At 35.6% G+C, this 26,054-nt stretch overlaps 1 protein-coding gene across 3 annotated transcripts; it reads left to right on the top strand.

Annotated features, from left to right (window-relative positions):
- The first annotated feature begins 226 nt into the window (after positions 1–226).
- Positions 227–6,944, top strand: calca (calcitonin/calcitonin-related polypeptide, alpha). Of its 3 annotated transcripts, XM_028440199.1 has the most exons (5): positions 227–314; positions 692–777; positions 3,158–3,289; positions 5,707–5,888; positions 6,693–6,944. In XM_028440199.1, the coding sequence occupies exons 2-4, from the start codon at positions 698–700 to the stop codon at positions 5,867–5,869; spliced, it is 375 nt and encodes a 124-aa protein (XP_028296000.1). In that variant the 5' UTR covers positions 227–314; positions 692–697; the 3' UTR covers positions 5,870–5,888; positions 6,693–6,944. The 3 variants fall into 3 exon arrangements, with proteins under 3 accessions (XP_028296000.1, XP_028295994.1, XP_028295986.1); XM_028440193.1 differs by lacking the exons at positions 5,707–5,888; positions 6,693–6,944 and adding an exon at positions 4,351–4,684; XM_028440185.1 differs by lacking the exons at positions 5,707–5,888; positions 6,693–6,944 and adding an exon at positions 4,348–4,679.
- Positions 6,945–26,054: the final 19,110 nt, after the last annotated feature.

The raw sequence follows: 26,054 nt of genomic DNA, 5'->3' as shown, positions 1-26,054 counted from the left end.
CTCTCAAGGATTTCACCTCATGGAATTAGGAATAATTAGCATTATATGCCAGTATTTTGTGAACAAAGTGTCGTATCAACTGATGCCTTTCAGTCTTACCCCAAAGTGCGTCTATGAGCATTTACATACAGGATTTCATTGGTTTGCTGCCGGTGAAGAAACTGTACGACTGTCCAATAGACAATAATCTGAGGCTCACAAACCCATGGGGGAACATATAAAACTGTTCTCCGTGCTCAGTGAAACCACAGCAGAGTCTTATCAGTATCATTTGGAGTTCATCGCTATACAGAGGATCTGCACACTATTTCACGGTGAGTATAAAATCATCACTTTATGATTTTTAGAAATTGTGATGGTTTCATGATCAGATGTGTTGCTATGAGGAGCAAAGACTAGATTATAATTATGATTAATCTTTTTTTTTTTTTTTTTTTTTTTTTTTTTTTTTTTTTTATTTAGATTAATTATGATTAATCTAAAGGTTAATCCTGCTGCTCTGATGATGGAGTTCAGTAAATAGACAACAAGATACAGTTTTTAAAGTAGCTTATAGCCCTGATACAACTACTAACTGTTTATTTGATTTTTTCATCGATCTTCTGATTACGCCATAAAAACAAGCTTGATTTTTTTATTTGATGTTATTTTTTAAATACTGAGGGTTGATTTAAAAAAATGTCTCTTATAGGGAATAATGCTTAAAGTATGGATGCTCCTTCTGGCCAATGGGGTGATGATTTGCCAGATGTACGTCACACAGGCTGCTTCATTCAGGTAAGTGTAAATACATCATTAATACTTCTTATTCAAATAAAAAAAAAATATTAAAGGTCTAAAATATAATAAAATATATGATAATACATATTGTAACAAAATGATGAAAAAGACTTCATACAGCATCTTATAATAAGTTTGGTATATTGTATATAATTTGTATTTTTTTCAATATTACTCTTACTTATTTTTTTACTACTGTAATGTGTGTGTATCTGATCCTTATTTTGAACAGTCTTTTACTCAATTATACACTTAATTAATGTTTATTCTTTCTTCTGTCTTTGTTCAACGTTTTATTCTTTTATTTGTGATTTTTCTTAAGTGGCTGCAAAAAAAGCAATTTCCCCCTGGGATTAATGAAGGCATTCTGATTCTGATGGAGTTGACAGATAAATAAACTACCGCATACAATTTCAATTATACTATTGAAAAAGAAGTGGATGAAAAGATTTACAAAATAACATAAAGGACTCATAAAAATGACTAAAGTAAAGAAAAAAAAAAAAAAATCATCTGAGCATTTAAAACCATTACCAGCTGCCAAATGAAAGGATGAATGAATGAATACATTATTACTAATGTCACGCATATAAATATTATAGCTATTGCTAATCTTCCACAACATTGCAGTACAACATAAAATATACATCAATTAATGAGACCGTACGATACAGTGCACTGGAAAATTAGATATTAATGTATTAAAAAAACCATACTACACAATTCAATCATCCAATATTGCATTTATTTTATATTATTTGAAATATTTACGCACTCGCTCATTCTCCCACACAATATTCACATATTTACAGAGGAGTACAGTTCGTTTTTTTTCTGTAACCAGGTTTTAGTTTTGGTGTGAACATCTTTTAATAGAGTTTACAGTTCTTACAGAAGGAGGATTACTGTCTATAAGTTATATTTTGATTTCTGGAGCTTCTGGTGACTCTGTTTTTGACTGAGTGGCTCAGGTGCTACGTGGTATAATGTCCATTAATGTGAAGGTAGAGATGACGCAAAATGTGAGAGCTTGTAGAATGTGATGTGAACTTGTGTATAATAAATCCACACACGTGAAATAAATTTAATGTCACAAATGATGGGATTTTTTTAATTTTTTTATTATATATGTTGTTATTCACATGTTTTTTAATATCATTTACAGCCACAACTCTCCAGTTACAACTTCTCGAACCTGCCGCGACAGAAACACAAACTACTTTTCTCATGTGAATCTGGGCTGCTTGAGTTTTGCAACACATTTTGAGAGACGTCTGGAGCAAAACTGATTCTTGCTTATAGAGAGCTGGGAAGGGAGTCGGGAATTTCCAGTTGTAACTGGAGAGTTGTGATTGTAAACGATATTGGAAGCAAGTAAAGAAAAAACATGCGAATAATAACGTAAATAATAAAAAATGTTCCCATCATTTGTGACATAAAATTTATTTCACGTATGTGGATTTTTCTTATACACAAGCTCTCTCATCACATTCTACAAGCTCTCTCATCACATTCTACAAGCTCTCATATCACATTCTACAAGCTCTCATATCACTTTCTACAAGCTCTCATATCACTTTCTACAAGCTCTCATATCACATTCTACAAGCTCTCATATCACATTCTACAAGCTCTCATATCACATTCTACAAGCTCTCATATCACTTTCTACAAGCTCTCATATCACTTTCTACAAGCTCTCATATCACTTTCTACAAGCTCTCTCATCACTTTCTAGAAGCTCTCTCATCACATGCTACAAGCTCTTTCATCACATGCTACAAGCTCTCATATCACATGCTACAAGCTCTCATATCACATTCTACAAGCTCTCATATCACATTCTACAAGCTCTCTCATCACATTCTACAAGCTCTCTCATCACATGCTACAAACTCTCTCATCACATGCTACAAGCTCTCTCATCACATGCTACAAGCTCTCTCATCACATGCTACAAGCTCTCATATCACATTCTACAAGCTCTCATATCACATTCTACAAGCTCTCATATCACATTCTACAAGCTCTCATATCACATTCTACAAGCTCTCATATCACATTCTACAAGCTCTCATATCACATTCTACAAGCTCTCTCATCACATTCTACAAGCTCTCTCATCACATTCTACAAGCTCTCTCATCACATTCTACAAGCTCTCATATCACATTCTACAAGCTCTCATATCACATTCTACAAGCTCTCATATCACATTCTACAAGCTCTCTCATCACATTCTACAAGGTCTCTCATCACATTCTACAAGCTCTCTCATCACATTCTACAAGCTCTCTCATCACATTCTACAAGCAACATATCTACCTTCATACATTAATAATTGATATCTGTTTGAGTCAAACTGATGTATTTTCAGTTCTAGTAAGGAGTCTGTGTCAGATGGGGTCGTACTGTCCAATGACGACATACCAAAGCTACTCACGGCCATCAAAGAGTTCATGCAGCTGAGCTCAGATGAAGGAGCCCACCAACCTGCTGAAGGGGACAGGTATGAGTGTCAAACTAAATATATCACACTTTTGTCTCAAAGTTGAATTGTGTATTTTATGGTGCACAGACATTCATTATCATGACAATCTGTAATTCATATTCATTTATCAAAGGGACATGCATGAAGGTCATTACTACATACCTCCTGTCATCCACACACTTTATTAAAGCATGATGTAGTGTAGTGTGTCACTAAAAAACATTCATATCAGGGTTGTGGTCAATTACATTTTTCAAATACAATCATGTCTTTGATTATCCATATTAAATTACAACTCAGTTACAATTACGATGACCGGTATTTTTTCCAATTAAAATTAAATATACAATTATTATTACAATTACATTCTGAATGACTAAAGTTCAGTTAAAATTAATCACAATTACTGAGCCTTTAATAAATAACTCCATGAAACGTAGCCTTCCTCTTGCGTTAGCTTTCTGTTAGCATCTGTTATGATAACGGGTCAGCAGTAAAATACACTAAAACATATTATCTATCATTTGATTTGTTTTTCATCTTTTGGTTACCTAACCAATAAAAATGTTGGTTTTAATATTTTAAGTGTTTTTTTCAGTCACTATACCCCTAGATTTCACTTACTGTAAAAAATATTAAAATGATCCTCAAGAGAACTGACAGGTAAACTTGATTTGAAACATATTTTAATAATTGTTAACTATGTATGTGTATGCCATAGAACTGTAACACGCTTCCCAGAGGTTTGCATTCAATTCAACTGTAATTGACAGTTTTTATAGAATTTCCATTACAATTACAACTAAAAAATCACTTATCTCAACTCAATTACAATTTAATTATGGTTACATTAGCGACAAATAATAATTGATTATCGAATATGTAATTACAAATATAATTGACCCCAAACCCTGATTTATATGCCTTTGGAATGCGTCTGCAGTGGAAATATCACAATTCTATGCAGTTTTTTGTTACATCATGACATTATAAGTGAAAAGCATCCTGCATGTAGTCATTAACAACATTTGCATGGTACTGTGAGCCTGTCTCTGCATGTTTGTGTTTGTCTCCAGCAGTTTGAATAGAGGCATGTCAAAACGCTGCACCAGTTTGAGCACTTGTGTGCTGAGCAAACTCTCCCAGGACATTCACAAACTCCAAACTTATCCTCGTACTGATGTGGGAGCGCAGACGCCGGGCAAGAGGAGAAGTCTGTCTGAGCCATATGAAAACTATGGCAGTCCATTCAACTGAGCTCTCACTCACCTATTCTCTTTCTGACCTTGTCCTTTCCTTTTTGTCACTTTGCATTCCATAATTCTGATGCATGTGGATAAGGGGCGCCCATTGTAAAATGCTTAAATAAATGGCAACTTACGTGAAAAAACGTATGTTAATTTTTTTGTTACTTTTGACCAGATTTACTGCAATATTTGTGACATTTGTGATTTTTTTTGTCGTAAAAATATAACGTCAATGTGAAATCTAAATGTTAAATCTAAATTTGACATATAAATGTTACATATAAAATCTAAATCTAAATGTTAAATCTAAATGTTACACATAAAACCAAAATCTAAATGTTAAATCTAGATTTAAATGTTATATATATATATATATAACCAAAATCGAAATGTAAAATCTAAATTGAAATGTTACATATAAAACCAAAATCTAAATATTACGTTTAAATATAAATGTTAAATCTAAGTGATAAATGTACATTTTAAATCTAAATGTTAAATGTTAAATGTTAAATGTTAAATATAAATCTAAATGTTGAATCTAAATGTCAAAGGTGAAACTAAATATTTAGCTAATATGCAAATTCACTGGAAGTACCAAAATAAAAGCTCAAAGTTTTAGATTGAACATTTAGATTAAACATTTAGCATTAAGATTTAGCTATAACATTTACATTTAAATGTAACATTTATATTTAACATTTAAATGTAACATTTAGATTTAACATTTAGATATAGATTTAATATTTAACACTTAGATTTAACATTGACATTATTTTTTACGGGAAAAAAAAAAATCACAAATTCTTCACAAATGTTGCTGTAAATCTGGTAAAAATTAACATAAAAAGAAATTCACATAATTTTTTAAAATGTGGTTTGTTGCTAAATGTTGCAAAAAGTGCAACTTTACAATCAGCGCCCAATATATGGACCCTGCCACTTTCTGATTAAGATATTTCTGCAAAAATAAATCTTGTCATCTGAAACATGCTCATGTTATTCTTAAAGTAGAGAAATTATTCATAAGATTTGTAAGGTTGAGTTCAAAGGTAAGCTTTGCTGTCTTACACGTTTACTAAACATTCACTTTTTACCATTTCATCTAAATTTTGGTGAATTTTATGTTAAGATATCTAATATGAGCCTAATCCAAATTTTCGTTCATTTTCTTTGCACTCTTCCAAGCAATGTGACAGCTCAAAAGCGGGCGTGCAACACAGCCACATGCGTAAACCACCGCCTGGCTGACTTTCTGAGCCGCTCAGGAGGTCTGGGATACAGCAACTTTGTTCCCACCAATGTCGGCTCCTTGGCTTTTGGCAGACGGAAGCGGCATGAATCTGTGTGAGCATGAAACACCATATATGGTATGATATACCCCTCCCCCTATGCCTCAGGTGTCAAACTCAAGGCCCGGGGGCCAAATCTGGCCCTTTAGAGCATTTCAATCGGTCCGCAGGTAAAAGTAAGAATGACAGAAAAAAACTTGTATCTACAAATGAATTATTTTGTAATTTACACAATGATACATCTCAGTCCCTCCAAATACGCATGGATACAAAGTTACATACAAAGACATTTTCATGGTTATATCACATGATGGCCGTCCATTTTTAATCTCAACTAAATTAAATAACAATTGTTCATAATATCAAGGAAATATAAGTGAATTTCAATTTAAGGTCACTTAATGATCGGATATTGTCGATCTCTTATATACTTTATATGTAATTTATACCTAGAAGTGCAAACTAGGGCACATTAATGTTAAAATTGCTATTTTTCTTAAAATCTGTTGGCCACTTCATATCAAACTGGTCCATATTTGGCCCCTGAACTGAAATGAGTTTGACACCCCTGCTCTATGCCATCACTAAATGTTATCAGTATTTTCATTGGTAAATGTGGTCATTTGGTTGGTAATTGGACATTTTTGATTATGTTATCCTGCCAGAATTTCTTTTTTTAATTATTATACATTAATTTTGCCAATTTTTTGCAAGTTCAATATTGGTGACTTTAAATAAACATTATTGTATCTTTGGAATGTAAGACTTTTTCAAACTCCAGTGCACTGAGTGGGTTCACTTTGGAAGGATGCATGCATGATCAAAATGTGATTTGAAGAATTTATTATAAAAATGGTCTGTTTTTCTTTTTCCCATATGCAGATTTCTCTCCAGAGTGCATCATCCTTTGTTTGTAAACACTGTTAATACATTATCACCAAGATTTTATGCCTCACTTTCAGACAAACGGCTGCCATCGTTAGTCAGTTTTTGCAAACACAGCACACAACACGAGTTATCAAGACCAAGTCATTTTTTATTTGTTTAAAAAACGCGTTTGTTGTTCTGCTTTTAGTGTCACAAACAATACGTTTTATACTGTATCATATCCCTGCTTCCTCATTACAATGCTATGCATGTATTTCATGTAATGCAATTCAAGTTGTGACTATAACCTTACACTATTTGTGATGTGACAGCTGTAATAAAGTGTATTTTAGCCACATGAGGTACTGTATGTGACTGTTTTGTTGCTTCAAATGCCATTGTAGTGTGTTGGCATCTCCTCATAGGTTTCCTTCATACGTCAACACAAATAAAACAAGAATATATCATTAAACCTCACAACATTAGGTGTGATAAGCAGTTATCGAGGGAACTACAAGATAAAAACCCGTACCAACACATATGTTAAAAAGTCTGTTTTGAACTGGTTGGGGGCTTGTTAAATCTCAAACTCTCCTACAGCTCATCTATAATCTATAATCAATAATAGCTTTTGATCAGTCTCCGTAATAGAGGGAAAAAAGCATATGCACAAATACAAATGACTTCACTATTTGCTTGCAATGCTGCAAACATTTTCAATTTAACTTTATTTATATTGATATAAAATTGATTTTACTGATGATTTTAAATGTTCTTATTGATTTTAAACAATTGAATGTTTTATCATGTAAAGCACATTGAGTTGCCTTGAGTATGAAATGCGCTATACAAATAAATTTGCCTTGCCTTGCCTTGCCTATATAGCGCTAATTACAACAATAGTCATCTTGTAGCCCTTATGAAATATACAATTCTTAAGAAAAAAAACAATTTCACATGGACATGCATCAAATACAGTGTGGAGGAAGTTTTTGTACAGGTTTCTTTTCTGTAATTTCAAAAAAAAAAAAAAAAAAAAAAAGTCATTCTTTTTGACTGTAGTATGGGCTTAGTGGGACAGTGCTACACAAAGCGATTGGGTGTTAAGGAGGTGCGGGTGCATACCATCTCACTGGGAGAGTGATCTCTGTCTGGACTCTGGGCTGGGGGAGTTGTTTGATAAGATGGTTGGAAGCTGCCCAGCAGGTTAAGGGAGTCTGCAGGTGGTCAATGATCTGGGCTGATTGAAAACTATTCGCTGTGGGGTTTTAGTTTGTCTTGTTTAGTAGATTAAATAATAAAGTGTCAGTGTGTTTGACTATAGTCTTGCTTATTTCTGGTCTGCTTCTTTAGTCTTCCTGCTGTGATTGCTTAAATGTGTACAGAAGAGGTTTATGGCCACTGGGGAGGAAAAAAAACCAGTGAACTTAACCCATTTTTCCAACCTGAATAAAATGGGTGTAGATTTGAAGCGTCGGCTCAATCACAAACACAGAGAAACATAGAAATTGAGGAATAATTCTTTAAAAATATGAAGAATTCAAATCTGTAATTCACGCCAAAAACAACATTGTTGCTGCAGAAAAAGCAGGAAGGAAGGAATGCAGACAGGAAGCAGCCGACACAGTTAATGCATAAAAGCGTGAGATTCCGTCCATCCATCCATCCATTTTCAGATCCGCTTGTTCCTTTTTCCAGGGTCGCGGGGGTCTGCTGGTGCCTGTCTTAAAGCTGATATCTGGAGGTTCTGAGAAATCTATGTTTATATATGATTCTTTTGAAATGCAAAAAAATACCTAACTAGTCTTTTACTATGGTCTACTGCCGGTGGTCATTCATATACATGCATAATGTATATAAGTTCCTCCTTCATCCTATAGACCCCTATACAAATGGAAACGATTGCTGAGTGCACCCAGCCAATAGGCTTCGACTTCTTGTTTTTGAAATTGTCAATCAAAGTGAATGTGGAACTGTGCACGGTAACAAGGCTGCGTGTCACAACAGCTAACAGGTAAATATGATTTTGGCTCTTACCTGACATATAGACCTATATCAATGCTACCCGATACGACCTTGTTATGTTCTGCGATGAGCGTGCAAAAATGTGGAGGCGTGGCTTCTGGTAGATTTGCAGAGGCAGGGGGAGGAACTGGAGCTTTTGAGGGCGGGACATGGAGACGTCCTCTCAGAAACTCCGGGTATCAGTTTTAGGCTCTCATAGGGCTTTAGGCTAGGGTACACCCTGGACGGAGCACCAGTCCATCGCAGGGTAACACAGACAAACGACCACTCACACTCATATTAACTCCTATGGGTAATTTTGAGACTTTCATCAAGTGTGAGATTATAAAATCCTAATTAATCGGATGATAACCGGACAGGTTATGATCAGCCACTTTATTACAGCACAATCATGCTTTGATATAACGTAGTATACCTCAATTTATCACACATTGGGATGAGAGTGCATTGTTTGGCTACGATGACTCATGGACCCTGTGAAAGGACAGGCTGCATCTGGTATACTGTTCTATGAGCCTATATAATGAATGAATGCTTTTATTTCAGTTAAAAAAAAAAACAAAAACAAAAAAACATGTTTTTACAACATAATTTATCAAAAATCAGGAATAGGCTGAAGCCCCAAGGCTTATTTTTACCTATCCTGTACCATCATAGGATTAATTAAATGAATCCACAATAAAACATCAGTACTAGTACATCATTACAAAACACATAGTAGGTTAAACTGAAGAATCAAAAACTATCAAATTTCACTGTAACCTTTGATCATTTTAAATTGTAAGGTCTTCTTAAAAATTAACATAGAATTACACATCTTTATTTCATCGTTTAGTCCATTCCATAATTTACACACTAAACAGAGACAGATAAAAGACAGTAGAGAGAAACATGAACACGCCCATCCCATAACTGCATATACAGTAATAACACAAATTCATGCTGATAGCAGGAACAATGGCCACAGATAACTGTTTGCAGCAGATCATCAGGAGCAATCATTAGGAGTAGCAAATTAAATTGATGAAAGGCAAATGTATTTGTATAGCACATTTCATACACACGGCAACTCAATGTGCTTTACGTGATCAGGAAGTGCAACAGAAAACATTCAACAGCTTAAAATCAATAAGAACATTCAAATCATCAACAAACACATTACATCAACAACATCATGACCAAAAACAGTTTGTTCCACTTTTTTGCAGCATAACAACTAAAAGCAGCATCACCATTGAGGTGTATTGACTGATTCATATGATATTCAGGTTTCTTGTCAGATCGTACATGTGTTTGCTTGGCTTTTTTCCCTTAGAGTAGCGTTTGGCTTGGCTGCTCTCAGACCTTACCATGGAAGGTCTAATCCGGACACTCTTCTTCACTTTGTATTAACAAAATGTTATGTTTATATCAAGAAGGTGTCCGCGGAGAATTCTTCACATCATCACATCAACATTTAGATGAAGGAAAACCCACCACACCATGTTTAGCTCTGGGCTCTACTATCTGACCTGTGTTCATAGATCTGAGAGACCTGCTGGTCGATGGAGGTGTGGTATTTTGGGGTTAAAAAAACAAGACAAAAAACAAACTAAAAACTAAAAAATACCAACAACAAGACAAACTACCCCCCCTTTCTCCAGTGGCCATAAATAATTACCTGCATTTTATGACTGAAATTAAATCCGTTCTCTTTAATATTTAACAAAGTCTATAAAAATGATCTTTACATCAGATGTTTCTGGAGTTGTGTAACCACTATCACAGCACTGGGTCAAAATCTGTAGCTATAAAGTTTATAATTTACTAAAGGTAAACTATCTGTAAATGTTTGATGTACATCATCATCAGTAAAGAAAGCTTTTCTGACACGTCTGTCACATTACGTACGTACATGAGCAGAACAATGCCCGGGATTCAAAAGGGGTCACCTGAAATATCTAGTAATTGATTAAAAATATAGTTTTAAAATGTTTTAATTAGTATTCTTTTTAAAAATTATAACACTACACACAACTTTAAACACCTAAATCCTATACTTTCACTTTGTCAAAAATGAATTCAGTTCAAATAAAATGCAGTATAAAAATATCTGTCACGAATCTTGACCCACTCTCTCTGTATTTGTAACGCAGTATAATAACCATTATGAAAAAGTAATTCTAGTAAAAAAAAAAAAGTTTGATTTGATATGATTAAAAGAAAGGTTGATAATCACCAGTCTACAACAAATGTCAGATAATGTCGGAGGTTTTTGTCTCTACGTGAACATAAAGATTTGTAATGCTCTGTAACAATCAAAGGGGTTTTGAGTATGCGTAAAGGTTCAATATCTGAGATAGAATATTAATGATTCATGATTGAAGCATTCATACAGAATGTCAGATCCCAAAATGAAACTGGGTAAATGCAAGCCTTCAAAATACAGAGTAACATTATTTTCCTCACCTGTGCAAAACTGTACATTAAAGTTTGACTTTAATGGAAGTGGAACAGTCTGTGCCATTTTCATTAAATTGATTAGCCTACTGGTTTAGTGATCATACTTTTGTTTGTTTGTTTAATGGTATATCTACCAATGGGATCTGCTCCTGTCTCCCTCCACCAGTCCCTTTGAGTATTGTCAGTGTGTCTCTGGGGTTTCTCTGTAACAAACTCAAAGCTTCATGGCTTGTCAGGTTTCCCTAATTGATTCTTGTTCTTTAAGACATTTGACTCCTGTGCTTCCATGCAAGTCTTATTAAACTTTAGACATAAACACTTGTATAAGTTTGAAGAAGAGCTGTTAGTTAAAACATAACACAAGGGGCGGAATTACTGTAATGTAACAAAAGGGGCGGAGCTAATTATTGTAACGTAACAACAGGGGCGGAGCGATCAAGTGTAACATAACAAAAGGGGCGGAGCTAATTACCGTAACGTAACGAAGAGGCGGAGCTATTTACTGTGACGTAACAAAAGAGGCGGAGCTATCAATTGCAACTAACAAAAGGGGCGGAGCTAATAACTGTAACGGGACAAAAGAGGCGGAGCTAGCAATTGTAACTAACAAAAGGGGCGGAGCTAATTAATGTAACGTACCAAAAGGGGTGGAGCTAATTACTGTATTGTAACACAAAGGGCGGAGCTAATTACTGTATTGTAACACAAAGGGCGGAGTTATTTACTGTAACGTAACAAAAGAGGCGGAGCTATCAATTGCAACTAACAAAAGGGGCGGAGCTAATGACTGTAACGGGACAAAAGAGGCGGAGCTAGCAATTATAACTAACAAAAGGGGCGGAGCTAATTAATGTAACGTACCAAAAGGGGTGGAGCTAATTACTGTATTGTAACACAAGGGGCGGCGCTAATTATTGTAATGTAACAAAAAGGGCGGAGCTAATTACTGTATTGTAACACAAGAGGCGGGGCTATCAATTGTAACTAACAAAAGGGGCGGAGATAATTACTGTGATTAACAAGGGGCGGAGCTATCAATTGTAACGTAACACAAGGGACGGAGCTATCAATTGTAACATAACAAAAAGGGCGGCACTATCAATTAATTACTGTAACGTAACACAAGGGGCGGAGCTAATTACTGTAACGCAACAAAAAGGGCGGCGCTATCAATTGTAATGTAACAAAAGGGACAAAGACAACAAAATTACACAAAATGACTCCAAAAAACACTGACAGAAAAATGCACAAAAGGACAACAAAATAATTTCAACAAACCTAAAAAGATAAATATAATACAGAAAATTACCCAAAAATACATAATGACAAGAAAATTACATAAAAATCACTTCAAGACCCAAAACGACAATGCAATTACAATTAAAAATAACAGAAAAATACACAAAAGGAGTAAGGACAACGGAAATTACTCCTAAATCCCAAAATGATAGAAATACATAAAACTAGAGAAAACTGCGAGCACAAATCTCCGCCAAGCATCAAATCTCTTTAATAGAAGGGCCAGATTACCAAATTCAATCAAACATCTGTGAAAGCAGCCAAGTGACTTTTATAGTAAAGGATGTAAACACACTGTAACACTCCCTAAATCATTCTTCTGACGAGATTTGACTTTTGTGTATTGCAGAGCAACAAAATGCAAATGAATGTCACACTACAGCATCGATTCTCATCACTAAGCAATAAATGTTTGATTCTAAGCCACGGTCACACATTTAGTGAAGCTATATTAATAATACTAGCAAACCAAATCCCTTCAAATGATTATTTTTGATCAAAACGCAAATCGGAACATATTTGAGGTGATTCAATCAGAATGAAATTAAAGTATCACAGTTCTTTTTCTCTTGGTTTTAATGGGCAATACACATGTCCATTGATTAGACTTTGAATGCTTTGGTGACTGTTGATGTGAGTAGTGAAGTGTAAAATCCAAATCAAAGCTAATGAACAAGATAAGGTCTCATCTTTGTGTTGGTTTTGGCGTCTCAGAGGATCGATCGCCACAGATGTCGATCTCCACGTTGTCTGGGGAAGAGCATCTGTCTTTCGCCTCGTCACCATCTGGAAGTCATACTGGGAGTACCATATACTGTAGTTGCTGTGTTTGAACTTTCCTTGTTTGCAGTGTGTCACACACTCACATGGACCAACAAATTATTCATTAAGGTTGCAGTAAAAACACATGTCCTTCTTTAACAACTAAATTCAATGTCAAACCAACAATGTCAATAAAACATGAAAGCACAACTACAGTATATGATGAGGTTTTATGCCAAAAGACTTCTCTTCATCCAAGTGTGCCTCATCCTAAAAGTTAATTTCCTTGTTTTTGTATGAGCAGGATATTGTGTTCAAACCTCACTGGTTTGCAGCACTGGTAATCTTTTAAATATGTGTTTATTAGCAAACATCATCACTCTTGCAGTTCCCGCAGTCAGTAAAAAAGTCTTAGTTCAAGGAAAATTCTTCAGTCGCTTCACTTTATTCATCCACTACATGGTCCGAGCCTCAGTAGGTGTTATTCAATTAATCATTGCCTTATTTACTGATATATTAGCCTGGCCTTGTATGTGCATGGAGAGAAACCAATGTGCTTCCTGATCTACTTTTAGTTGTTCAGTGACACCATGTGGGAAATATTGGTAGTAATACAAACATTTTGTTCAGAAATGGGACATGATGATACAGTAAATGTATTTTGCATTTATTTTATTCTCAGATGATATTTGAATAGGGAGTTGCTTGTGCTGTTTTATTGTTATAAAACAATAATACTGTACAGGCATAGTTGAAACACTGGAGGTTAGAATTTTTTTGCCCCGTTTACTACAAAGAAAATAAAGGAATTACAAGTGGCAAATAAATGAAACAATGATTACATTGATTAACAACCTGCATTTAAATAATTATTTGATAAAAACTGCATGGTTTTAAAGGGTCTTTCTTGTCTTTGACTTTTTAAGAACTTTTCTGGAATTTCGACGAGAATTTCTTGAATTGTGAAACACGGTTTGTGTTATTATATAACATAAACAAACAGTGTACATGACCCTTACATTGCCATTGTCCTTTTTTAACCCATGTGTCTATGTGTGGTGGACAGGGTTTCTAAGGGCTGGGTGTTTATTATTATTTTTTTTAATATGAAAAGTGCTTTTAATGAATAAAGATTAATTTGATACATTTACTATACATGGTTAATGGTTTGGTAAAAATTCACACTGAGGTGTAGTGACTGCTTCATATTCATATTCATTTGATGCAATATACTAAATTTCAGTGTTGGTCTTTTGCATGCTTGAACACGTTTTCACAATTAAACCTAGCCACCACAGAAGCACAGTTGTTAGAGTGTTATATTGACCCGGGATCCAGGAAAGTTCCTTGGTCCCAAACCAGTCCTTTCTGCAACTGCAGCTATATGTCATAAAATTGTCTGATTCCGGCTGGGAAGGTTGGTACAGTATATATAAGTTGGTTTCTCCTCCAACTTGACCCCATTTTGGGTTGTATGAAAATATACGTAAACAGTTAATTCCTATGTTACATGGGAATTCAAGAGTACGTTATATCTACCACTGGTGTGATCACCTCCATCCTTCTATACACAGCATCTGTGACACATGGTGCCTAATTAAATGTATCCTATCAGTGAATCTGTAATAAGGGCTTTGCCAAAGACACACCAATATATATCCCTACCTCTAAAAACATATTCTGCAGGCTCAAAGAATCTACTTAATAATACATTTTCATATTATATTCATAATTTGCTACTGCGAACACTGCATTGGAGTGTGCTCGGCTTCATTTATTATAATTTCAAGTCTAATTTGGCTTTCTACACGTGAGCGGTAGTGAAACTCTTGTGTTTGATCAAGCAACCCTCTACGTTCTACTTTCCTATAAGTCTGAAAAGATTTTGTGATGAACGTCAAGAAAATAAATAATCACGTCCTTAAATTGTGGAAAGGGAAAAAAATGTAACTTCAATATCAAAGATGTAACAAAGACACCTTCAGAGGTGAAAGTAATGGATTACAAGTACTCACATTACTGTAATGGAATTGTCTTTATGGATACTTGTACTTTTTTGAGCATATTTCTAAATGAGTGATTTTACTTATACATAAGTACATTTGAAAAAGTAGGAAATTAATTAGTTACATTTCTACACCCAACTGTTACTGAGTCAATTATTTAAAAAACTGCTACCTTAAACCACAGTACTGTACTGATTTCAGGTCAACCGTTAATGAAGGCACATTGAACAAAATCCATTTGTTCTTAGTCGTGCCATTTTTAATCAACGCCCAGCCACTTTCTTGGGTTCAGGACAGGTTGGGGTTTCTACCGATTATGTTGTTACCCACATGACACTGTTTTAGAGCTCCCGCACGTTTTGCCAGCCTGCCTACGTCTTCGGGCCCGGGGTGGCGTTTGGTTTCGCAGTTGCGGTTCTTGTACATACATTGGTCATGGATGCACTAGCATGTCTTGGGCTGTGGGATAAACTCATACTGGGCTTAACCTTGGACATGTTGATCCCAAATACCAGTTTTAGGTAGAACCACTCACTCCTTTCCTCTGTTCATGGCCACCACCATTATACATAAGCTCCACACTTGTCACCAGACTGGCTGAACGGATTACACAACACAATAAGCACAACTATAACATCACATTTCACTTTCACGAGTCGACGTTTCCCCATCTTTTCCATTTCCTACCCTGACTCTCTCTTCCCCGTTCCTTTACCCCCACCTAAATTTAACACTGCTCATTTTCCTACCCTGACTCCCTCTTCCCTGTTCCCTTCCTTCTCACCTAGGTGTAACACAGCCCTCTGTTTTTAAATCCTCCCTATAATAAGGTTTTTCTTACCCTTCCTAGGGAGAGTAAAAAAAAAAGAAAAAAGATAAATAAATCTGTAGAGCCTGAGAACTTTTTTAAATTTTGAATTTAATTAATTGGTGTTATTATATTTAAAAAATAATTGTGGATTTTGAAACATTTTAATTCGTACAAAAGTTACAAATTAGGTTCCATTTGTGCAAGATTTGGTCTCTTCCTTTTAAGTTTATACATGAGATGTTTACTGTATGCAAGGGATCTGTGGCAAGATTTATTACCAAAAATGAACATTGGCGGTGAAGGTAACTAGTAACTTTTACTTTACTATTTAATCTAGCTACTTTTTACTTATAGTTGAGTATTTTATGCATGACTTACTTCTACTTAAGTACAATTTCAATCAAGTCACAGTACTTCTACTTGAGTAGTATATACCAATACTCTTTACGCCTTTGGAAACCTCATAATGGTATTTACTCAAGTTTTCATCTTCTGTACCTGCTTATTCCTTAGCAACACTAGTCTTTACTGTTTATTTAGTTTTTATTTATTTACTTAAAAATAAATGTTTCGTTAGAAAAACGTTTCATCAATTTTTTATATGCAATGTTTAACCATGTCCTCTAGAGGGCAGCAACGAGCTATGCAATTACACTACATGATTTCGGCATTTCATTCATTCATTTAATCAATTCATTTATTAAACTCTTGTGCCTGAAATCTATCCTACACTGTGGACAGTATTCCAGTCTTAGAACACAAAGAGACTTACACATTCACTATCTATGTGTAATTTATTTTTTTTATTTTTTTGCAATTTTCCCAACATGCTTTTGGACACTGGAGCACCTGAAGGAAACCCCATGTGTACACAATGAGAACATGCAAATTCTAAAAGTCAAATATGACTAAAAATCATGGCTTTCTTTCCTATGAGGGCAGGAGTGATAACTACCACACTACTCTGCTGTGAAATAACACATTTAATGAAGTCATAAAAAAAAAAAAAAACATTTTTTAATTATGTGTCACATTCATACAACCTAAACTGAATGTAAAGGGAATTTATTTTATGCTGTGAAACGATCCAATCGAGAAAGTGCAGCACTAACGGAACTAAATTGTGTTATAGGTGAGAATAACCGATACCATTTAATCTTCTAACATTAACGGGCACATGTTGTTCTATGATGAGACAGTGGTGATACTTTATGAATATAATGTGCCAGAAAAAACAGCATTTCATGGCCTTACTTATGAAATAATTTAGATTACTGGCACTAAACATGCTGTAATCTGAAGCTATGGAGCCTTTTTGGCACCGAGTGCAGCCTTTTCACTCACTCTTTAAACACCAGCCTTACTGTTTTTTTTTATTTACTCTGTGGAATGAATATACAGTATACTTTTAAAGACAACATTTACATGTGTAAGACCTGTGTTGTGCCCTCTAAAAGCTTTAAGCCCTCTTTTTCTCGCTCTCTGGACTTCTCTGAAGGCCCTCTTTGTGGACTCAGGAACATCCTGAGAGCATACTCTGCAATGAAAGCAGGCCTTCTGTTCAGACTTACTGCTGATTTGTTTAATTATAACTGACGGACGGTTTTTATAAAAACCTATGTTTGATAAAGATGCCCATCTGATATTCTCTTAAAGAGGACGCACCCACAACATGTCCTCCTAATTGTTATAAGTCTCATTAAGACAGTGCCTGGGGACCCTGCTGGGTAATGAGGTAGCTGTAGTCCGGTGGCATTCATCTTATTTTGCATATGTTCTGATCAAACATGAATATGGAAACACTACATTGATGATTTTATACTGGATTTATTGCTCAGAGCTCATTCTGACGCATTAATCACTTGTGAGGAATTTGGGGTTGTAAAGAACCCACAGTTGTAATTCTAATGTATTTTATTATATCTACATTTGAACAAACTGTGAATTGTAAAAAAACAAAAAAAACAAACAAACAATTGTCCATCCTTCTTTCATTACTGAATAAAAGAAAAACTTCTATATTTTATAGCAAAATACAGAAAGCTGATGTATGTAAACGAGTGTTGGGCATTTTTTGCAAAGTCCAGCTTTTATTGTAGAGCAGGGACACCTTCACACACCACAGCTAGATGTTCACATGCTTCTGATATTATCTTCCAGCCACACTTTTAACTTCAAAGCTTGGCTCACCCCTGTGTCTCAGGAGAAAAGGATGCACCAACCTCGGCTGCTTCATGGTGGTTAACTATGGCTGCAGGCTGGAGCACCTCCACACATCTCCTGATACACCAGAGCACGGGTGGTGCGAAGGGGAGCTAGTATAGTATCCCCTGTTGCTGCACAACGCCTCGTGCATTTACAACCACACAAGCTTCAGACAGAGGTGCATTATGCACACGTTACAAGCCTACGTCTGTGAAGCAGCTCAACAAAGTGCACCTTGTATACCAAGGTGATTTTTTATTATATTGGTTCATTTTTTATTGAGGATAGAAATGCTTTTTGGTTGATTTTGTTGATCTTCTGTGGCATTGTTGATCATTTTATATTTCGCACAGGTTCTGAATGTTTCCTCCCGGTTGAAATTCTGATGTTCAACAAAGGACCAATGCGGTGGATTGACTTTATTATGAACAAAGCATTTGTCTGAGGTGCTCATACACTCTGAACCAGGGGTCCAGAGTCTGCCAGCAGCTTTGAACTATCAGGTCAAAGACATCACACAACTGTGAAGCTCTGTTTCAAATTCATCTTGTACCTCACACAGGAGGCCCGTCACATTTGTCCTTTTGATTGTCCTCCACTTTTTTTTTTTCTTCTTTTTTTTTTTTTTTAAAGCCCTAGCTGAAACTTTAGGTCATCTGGAGTTTTTTATGTTGTGAAAAAAAAAAAACAAAACAAAAAAAAAAAACAAAAAAACATGTGCTTCTTTCTTCACCAAAGGGGAAGAACTCGCATCAGGGATGAAGGATTCCACTTGTTAGGATGGCCTCTTGCTGGAGTGAAATACAACAAGTGGAATACACAACACAATGTGGTCCAAGAGAAAAACAGAGTAGGCGTTAGCCACACTGTTAAAAAGTTAAGTATGGATTTGAGTCCCATTGTCTTGAAATATGTAACAGACGCCCACCACAGAGAATAGCTGAAAACACAGGTTCTTTTGATACTAAGTCCTTTGGTTGTGCATGTCTTCATAGCCTGTGGATGTCTTAACCTTTCTGTAAAACTTGCTCTATATACTGTACTCTCCCCTCTCCACATCAGAGTGATGTCAATCTGCATAGTTCTGCCCCTCATTTTTTTTTTCATGAACTCTGTATTTTGTTCATTTGGACAGGTTCTATAAGTGCCTAATCCTAAATTTACATTTGAATCATTGTTTATTACCTCCTGTTTTTTGGTTTGTTTGTCTGTTAGCCTGATAAAGTAAAAGAGTACTGAACAGATTATGACAAAATTTGAACCAAAGATACTTGTGCCATGTCCAGGGTTTATTACCATCTAACCCCCATTGAGAGCTGGAGACAGGCACCAGCAGACCCACGCGACCCTGAAAAAAGGAGCAAGCGGGTCAGGAAATGGATGGATGGATGGATAGAGCTAATGCATTTCTTTTTTTCTCACCTTGTCTGCACATGCTGTCAAATATAGTGCCATTAAGGATTTATGTAATTTTTTTTTGAAGAGGATCTGGTTTGATTTACTGATTATGGATGATTTTCAAAAATCCCAAACGTTCCATTTCTCATTTACAAAATAAAAAAACAAAAAAAAAAAAAAAAACACATTCACATTTCGGGTTGTAATTGACCGATCTTTTTGAATTTTGATTCAGTTATCTGGTTGGTTTCTCAATTGCTCCACTGATGATTCATCTGGATTGGATCCATTTCTTCATAATTTTTCAAAAAATAATGGAGGTGCCCAATGTTTATATATTTTGACCTATATGTATCTTTTAATAAGGGGGATAGACATTTCTTACTAGCCTTCAAAGTGTGAATGATCATGGTACAAAGAGGTTTGGGCTGTCTGAGTGCTTTTGTTCATATATTTTTGTTGCATCTTACATGCGCACACAAACACACACACACACACACACACACACACACACCCCCACACAGTCCTAATACAAATGGGACTAACAATCAATGGTCTCTCTTGTACATGTATTGTTTGACTCCAGGCTGTTATTGCTCAGATGAGCCCTTGTGTGCTAAGCAGTATTGACTGTTTGCTGTTTGAGTTTTGATGGTCCATTTTCAGACGAGAGGAGACACATCCACGCACAAAGCAACACGAAGCAGAGATGAGACAATGTTTAATATGCTGGAATATAGTGAATATAGTGGTAGAAAAACACACTGAGAACAGAACAGCATGGACCAGGAGAGGCCCCGGCAGTAATGTAGACACTGCTGGTCTTACTGAGGAGAACTAAGGATTAGTTAGTATTCACTGGACATAACAAGGCCTTTGATGCAGCCAGTATTCTCTTTACTCACTAGGAGCATCAACATTTAATGAGACCTGATATCTATCAGCCTTTTTAAAAGCTGTGAATATTTCTAATAAAAGCAAAAATTCTATTCCCCCAAAAACAAACTACCAACCAGGAGGTGGTCAAACGTTCATTGTCCTCACTTGTGTGTTTCAAGTGACTGGACTGAAGATGTGACTTTGTGTAAAAAGATAAGCTCATTAACACGGACCATTTTTCACTCCCTCTTAATCAGCAGCACACATGCCATGGGAGCATAGTGCCTGCAGCTAAAAACTAGTACATAATTTATAACTGCAGGTCAGGCGTTGCAATGAGTGCATATTATCTCAACAAAGATGCATTACTCCCCCCATCAATTCATATTTACACTTGTGTCTTGATGCACAGCTTATTCAGCAGACAATAGAGCAATGATAATCAAGATGAACTTTTGTCATGCCAAAAAAAAAAATAATAATTCAGCACACAGCGTGCTCAGTAGACGCTCAGTCCGGGTTTAAGATGGGCTCTTCACATTGGTGTTTCCACTCAGCAATCCGTCTGTCTGTGAGAGAGGGTGTCACAGTGAGCTGTGACACTGCAGGTGTTTAAACTGTGGTGATGTAATTGGTCACAGGGGGAATAGAAACAAGAGCTTCACAGTCCTTGATTTGATCCCTTGGTTATTGATTTCTCAGTCTGCTTCTAACAGAAATAATTGCCACATGTAATGTATTATTCAATTACAAGACACTGCTCTCAAGTTTGGGTTTGATGGGGCTTTTTGAATCACTGAGACCTATAGATAATTCAACACCATCAGCCCATTAAGCTGTGCGAATATTAAAAGGTATGCGTTAATCCTGCCTATTTATTAGCAACTATGACATTCTTCCGCCTGCAAAGTTTCCCCATTTTCAGCCTTTGTATAGTTGAAGGTAGTGGGTCTAACTTTGGTTCAGTTTGCACATTTTCTACGGTTCACACAGTGAGAGTGAAATATTTTACATATAGTATTGTGACTTAGTTTCAATTTGAAAAGAAACCAAACAGTAAAACATCATTGTCCTATAAGTTGAGAGACTTAAACATCACACAGGATTACTATTGCAACAACACATTATCAAAGTAAATATATTTACATTGTATGGCAATTCGTGTGTATTTAATCAAAGTCATTTAAAGATATGACAAAATTCATTTATTAACAGCAGCAATGGCTGAAAATTGATCATTTGTAGGAAAAAGGGGGTGGGACTAATACGTTTATACTTCCACCCACTCCCTTTCCAACACAAAATTAAATGCAGAAATATATGTAATTGTTTTGTTTTTGTTTAGTTTTTTTTTCTGGAGAAAAGCATCAAATCTTTTGTTTTTTGTAATATTGTTTTTGCATTATTGCATTTATTCGAAATAACCGTATGTCATCATACTACACGGTAAATTAACTTTTGTTTGATGTCCACATTTCTACAAAATTCAACTTAAATGAGTGAAAATGAATGTTATTGTAATATTATTCTAATATTTTTCTTATGATCCTGCAGATATCTTCATTTCAGTTTTTTTTTTTGCTTACCTTGCTTACATTTTTTTTTTTTTAAAACCATGCATCTCAGTGTCGCTGTTAAAGGGGTATTTCTGTTACCCGCTCTAGATTTAATATCTTCTTCATTTAAGTAATAAAGTGAATGCGCGTGTGTGTGCTATCTTTTACTAGCACTGCTCATCAGATCATGAAGCAGGTGCTTCTTAACATTTATTTGCTGTAGTATTTACGCGCTGATGTTTATGGAGATGCAACCGATTCCTGATTGGAGCTGGTGCTCATTACAAGAGGATGTGCATCTGTTTTCTATGAGATTGTAATAAAGGTTTAAAACAGTTATGGGCTAAAATGACACAGATATCTATATTATTGCCCTGCAGTTGAAAGAGAACCTAAAGATTGCTGGTGTTTTGTTCAGCTCCGATGAACCATTCTAGTATCGGACTCCTCTCTCCATTGCTGTGCAGCACTGTGTGACACAGTTTTAATGATCAACCATTCAGCACTTGTTTACAGCTTGGCTTGCTAGTCATGTTCTGTTAATACCCACTCCTGTTAATATTTATCGTCAGTCTTAATTGGTTTGATGTCACTACACTGGTGCTGCTGTCGGCTCGCTTGTTGAACTGGGCTCCGTGTTGTTTCAAAGTCTTTATTATTATCATGACACTCCAGTCGTATTCCATTAAAGTTTCACTTTCCATTTTCATCAATGTGGAGCCGATTCTGTAAATGCAAGGGGAGCATGTGAAAGACTCAAACCCTGCAAGCAGTCACATGGGAGATACATGGACTGTATAAATTATCAGTAATAGGAAGTCGATCGAAGATGTTAATTGCACGAATGCTTCGTTATGTGGGGAATTGCCATGCATTTCATGCAGCGATAATAAAAATGAATTTTTAAACAAAGGGATCTTAAAATAATATCTAATCTGCAGAGAATACTCACATCAAACAGATAATTCAAGGCTTTGATGTGTATCTTTGTGGTCCGAGATGTTAAGCACTAGCCCTCTGAATATTGTGCTCAATTTAAGATTGTCAAAGGGGGTAAAAAGAGAAAACACAAAACCAGAGTTAATTACCAGTTATTACATTGCTTTTTCAACTTTAATTTGACTTTCAAATATTAGCTCTTAAATATAAACTATGCTTCTGGCATCTGCAAATTAGTTTAGTGTCTCTCTTCTAATTAGGCCTCATTGAACCCACAGTAACCCACACACAATAATATTAATAATTCAGCAGGATGAGATGTGTTTAAAAGCAACCATTACATCCCATTTTTTCATCTTTCCCTATATTGTATTTATATATGATACACTTTTCCTTTATATTCCAGGACAGTCGCCATATCGGAGGTTAAAACTCAGTTAATGATGAGGTGATCATGAATATTATAAAGGGACATTTTTAATAGCTTTCACTGAGGTTTGAAGATGTTTTCATTCATAAACTAAGGCTAATCTGTGTTCTGAATCCCAGATTGAAAAGAGGTAAATTCATTACACAGGGGCACTTTATTTCATGCGTTTTTCATTGCTTTTTGACCACTGTCATGAACAAAACGTCATTGCAATCTTAGTAAATAAAATTCAGCAACATCATTAAGTAATGTCACTGTTTTTGATGTAAAAAAAGACAAAAACCCTCTCAGCTTTAACTGTTCTTCCCTCCTCCACCACCCATTTCCATCCTTCTGCCGTCTCTCTCTGTCAACAGTGATTTTGCCTTTTTGCCACTGATCAAACGCACCTGCCAAGCCTTTCTAATATTCCCGAGCATGTTCGCTAATTACCCACAAAGCCTTGCAGATTTAAACTCCTAATAGGGGGATTTGCCTCAAATCGGGGGGCAGGGTTGTGTTGTATTACAATGGTATTTATTTGCTCATTTGGGAAATCCTCTCAGGGGATAATGTGCATTATACATGTTTTAAAGCCAATACTCCTCTAATGTTTGCATGGCTGTGTTACTGTTCTGAATAAGCGTATCCCGCTTGTGTTTCTATTTTGAGTATGCTAAGTAGTTGCTGTGAAGTGGGTTTGCACACATTGTTCTAATCTTTTTTTTTGACATCAAAGTCAAAGCACTTGCACCCAACAAAGGCAGGGGATTATGATCACTTAGCTCAACAACAAAGCTTAGTGCTTGCACTGCACTGTTTTATGTGCAATTAATGAAAAACTGTGGGTTTAAGAGAAACTTGAATTAAATTCAGCAAATTACCAACACACAAATTACACAACACACACATTACTCAGCACAATGACAAAATAATAGGCTTGTTTCCTAGATATCTAACTTTCAACCCCAAATGCACTTGACATTAAATTACAGGAATTATTTTATAGTGCAACAAAATCTACAATTAAAGTCTCCAGTCATTGTACTCAATCATTCCTTTAAAGCAAAGTCACCAAATTGATTTTGTCTGTAGTGGTGTCATTTCCTAGCATGGAGGATGCCGCAAGATGTTTAATGTTAACACAACCACTTGGAACTAGTGTATCACGTTTTTCAGCAGTCTGTGCCTTCTCCTCGCCCTCCGCTCTCTTTTCTGTTTCAGGTGTATTAATGCTGGAGCTGGCGGATCCTGATCAGTGGTTCGCGGTTCAATTAGTGTGGGACACTGGGATGGTCCATCCTTCTATTCTGTTTACCCTAATGTCCAATAACCCTACCACTAGAAGCAGATGGCTGCCATTTCTGAACCTGGTTCCCCTGGAGATTTCTTCCTATAAAAGAGGGAGTTTTTTTTTTCTTCCAACTGTCGCTAAATGCTTGTTCGTGTGGATCTGGTTCTTTCTTACTGTAGACTCTTTTTTGTTAAGCACTTTGAGATGACTTTATTGTAATTTGCGCTATATAAATACAGTTGAACTGAATTTTTAGACCACATACATACACAGGTTGATATGATATGACTACTAAAACTGCTAAATTATAATGTATTTGTCAGGAATGGTGGGTGTGGTATAGTAGTGGAAGCAAGGTCAATAATTTAATGACAAAATCAAAATGAGGTACAGGGAGAACTGGTATACATGCTGACTACAGCACACGAGGAACAAACCTTTCTGTGTCCAAGCGCTCAACTAAATAGTGAGGAAGGCTTGAGTGGAAACAGGCCACACCTGAGTGTCAAACATGAGGCAGCCAATCAGTCGACAGAACATGCACACTGACATCAGGTGGAAACACTGAAGGGATTCATTAATGCACAGAGAGACAAGAGTTAACGTAAAACAATAACTAGAACTGAAACTACACAGAATTAAAAAAAACAAGACCTGCAGAATAACTAAAAGAGGAACCCAAGGACTAAACACAAACAAAACCAAACAGATCCTGACTGTATTGCTAAAAAAAGACAATTGTGTTATTGCAAAGAAGAAAAGTCTTGAAACAGGACTTTTAGCCCATTGTCGACAACCACTAAGTTACTCAGAAAAAAGCTGACATACATTATGTACCTGTTAACATACATATGTGAAGGTATTGACTTTTGAACAAAGTATTGTATCACTTAATTCAATGTAATTTCAGTTTATTTCTGTTTTATAGCTTTTATCAACCTGCTTGTGATCCCTTTATTTATGACTTTTATCTTGAAAAATCATCTTTCCTTCTTTCAACCAACCCACTTGTAATCCCCTTGTTTACAACTTTTATTTTGAAATATCATCTTTCTTTCTTTCTTTCTTTCTTTCTTTCTTTAGTATCTTAATGTCTAGTTTTCTCCTCAGACTGAGCTGTTGTTTTAGTTATTATATAAAAACCAATATAGGAAGCAAAGTACTCAGAGCAGGGTTTTTGTGTTTAAAGCTTAAAGACAATTTAAAGGTAAAAAAAAAAAAAAAAACTCAAAGTAGTTTCAAATGATATATTTAGTATTTTTTAAGAAGGAAGTTTAATGTAAAAAACTTAGACATATATAAAGCTGAATATAACTGTTTACCTGCTTCTACTCAAAGTCTCCACACATTAC

The sequence above is a fragment of the Gouania willdenowi genome, chromosome 3, assembly GCF_900634775.1.
Source record: "Gouania willdenowi chromosome 3, fGouWil2.1, whole genome shotgun sequence".
Lineage (NCBI taxonomy): Eukaryota > Metazoa > Chordata > Actinopteri > Blenniiformes > Gobiesocidae > Gouania > Gouania willdenowi.
Note: the sequence above shows the minus strand (reverse complement) of the source record. Positions and strands in the feature narration are given on the sequence as shown.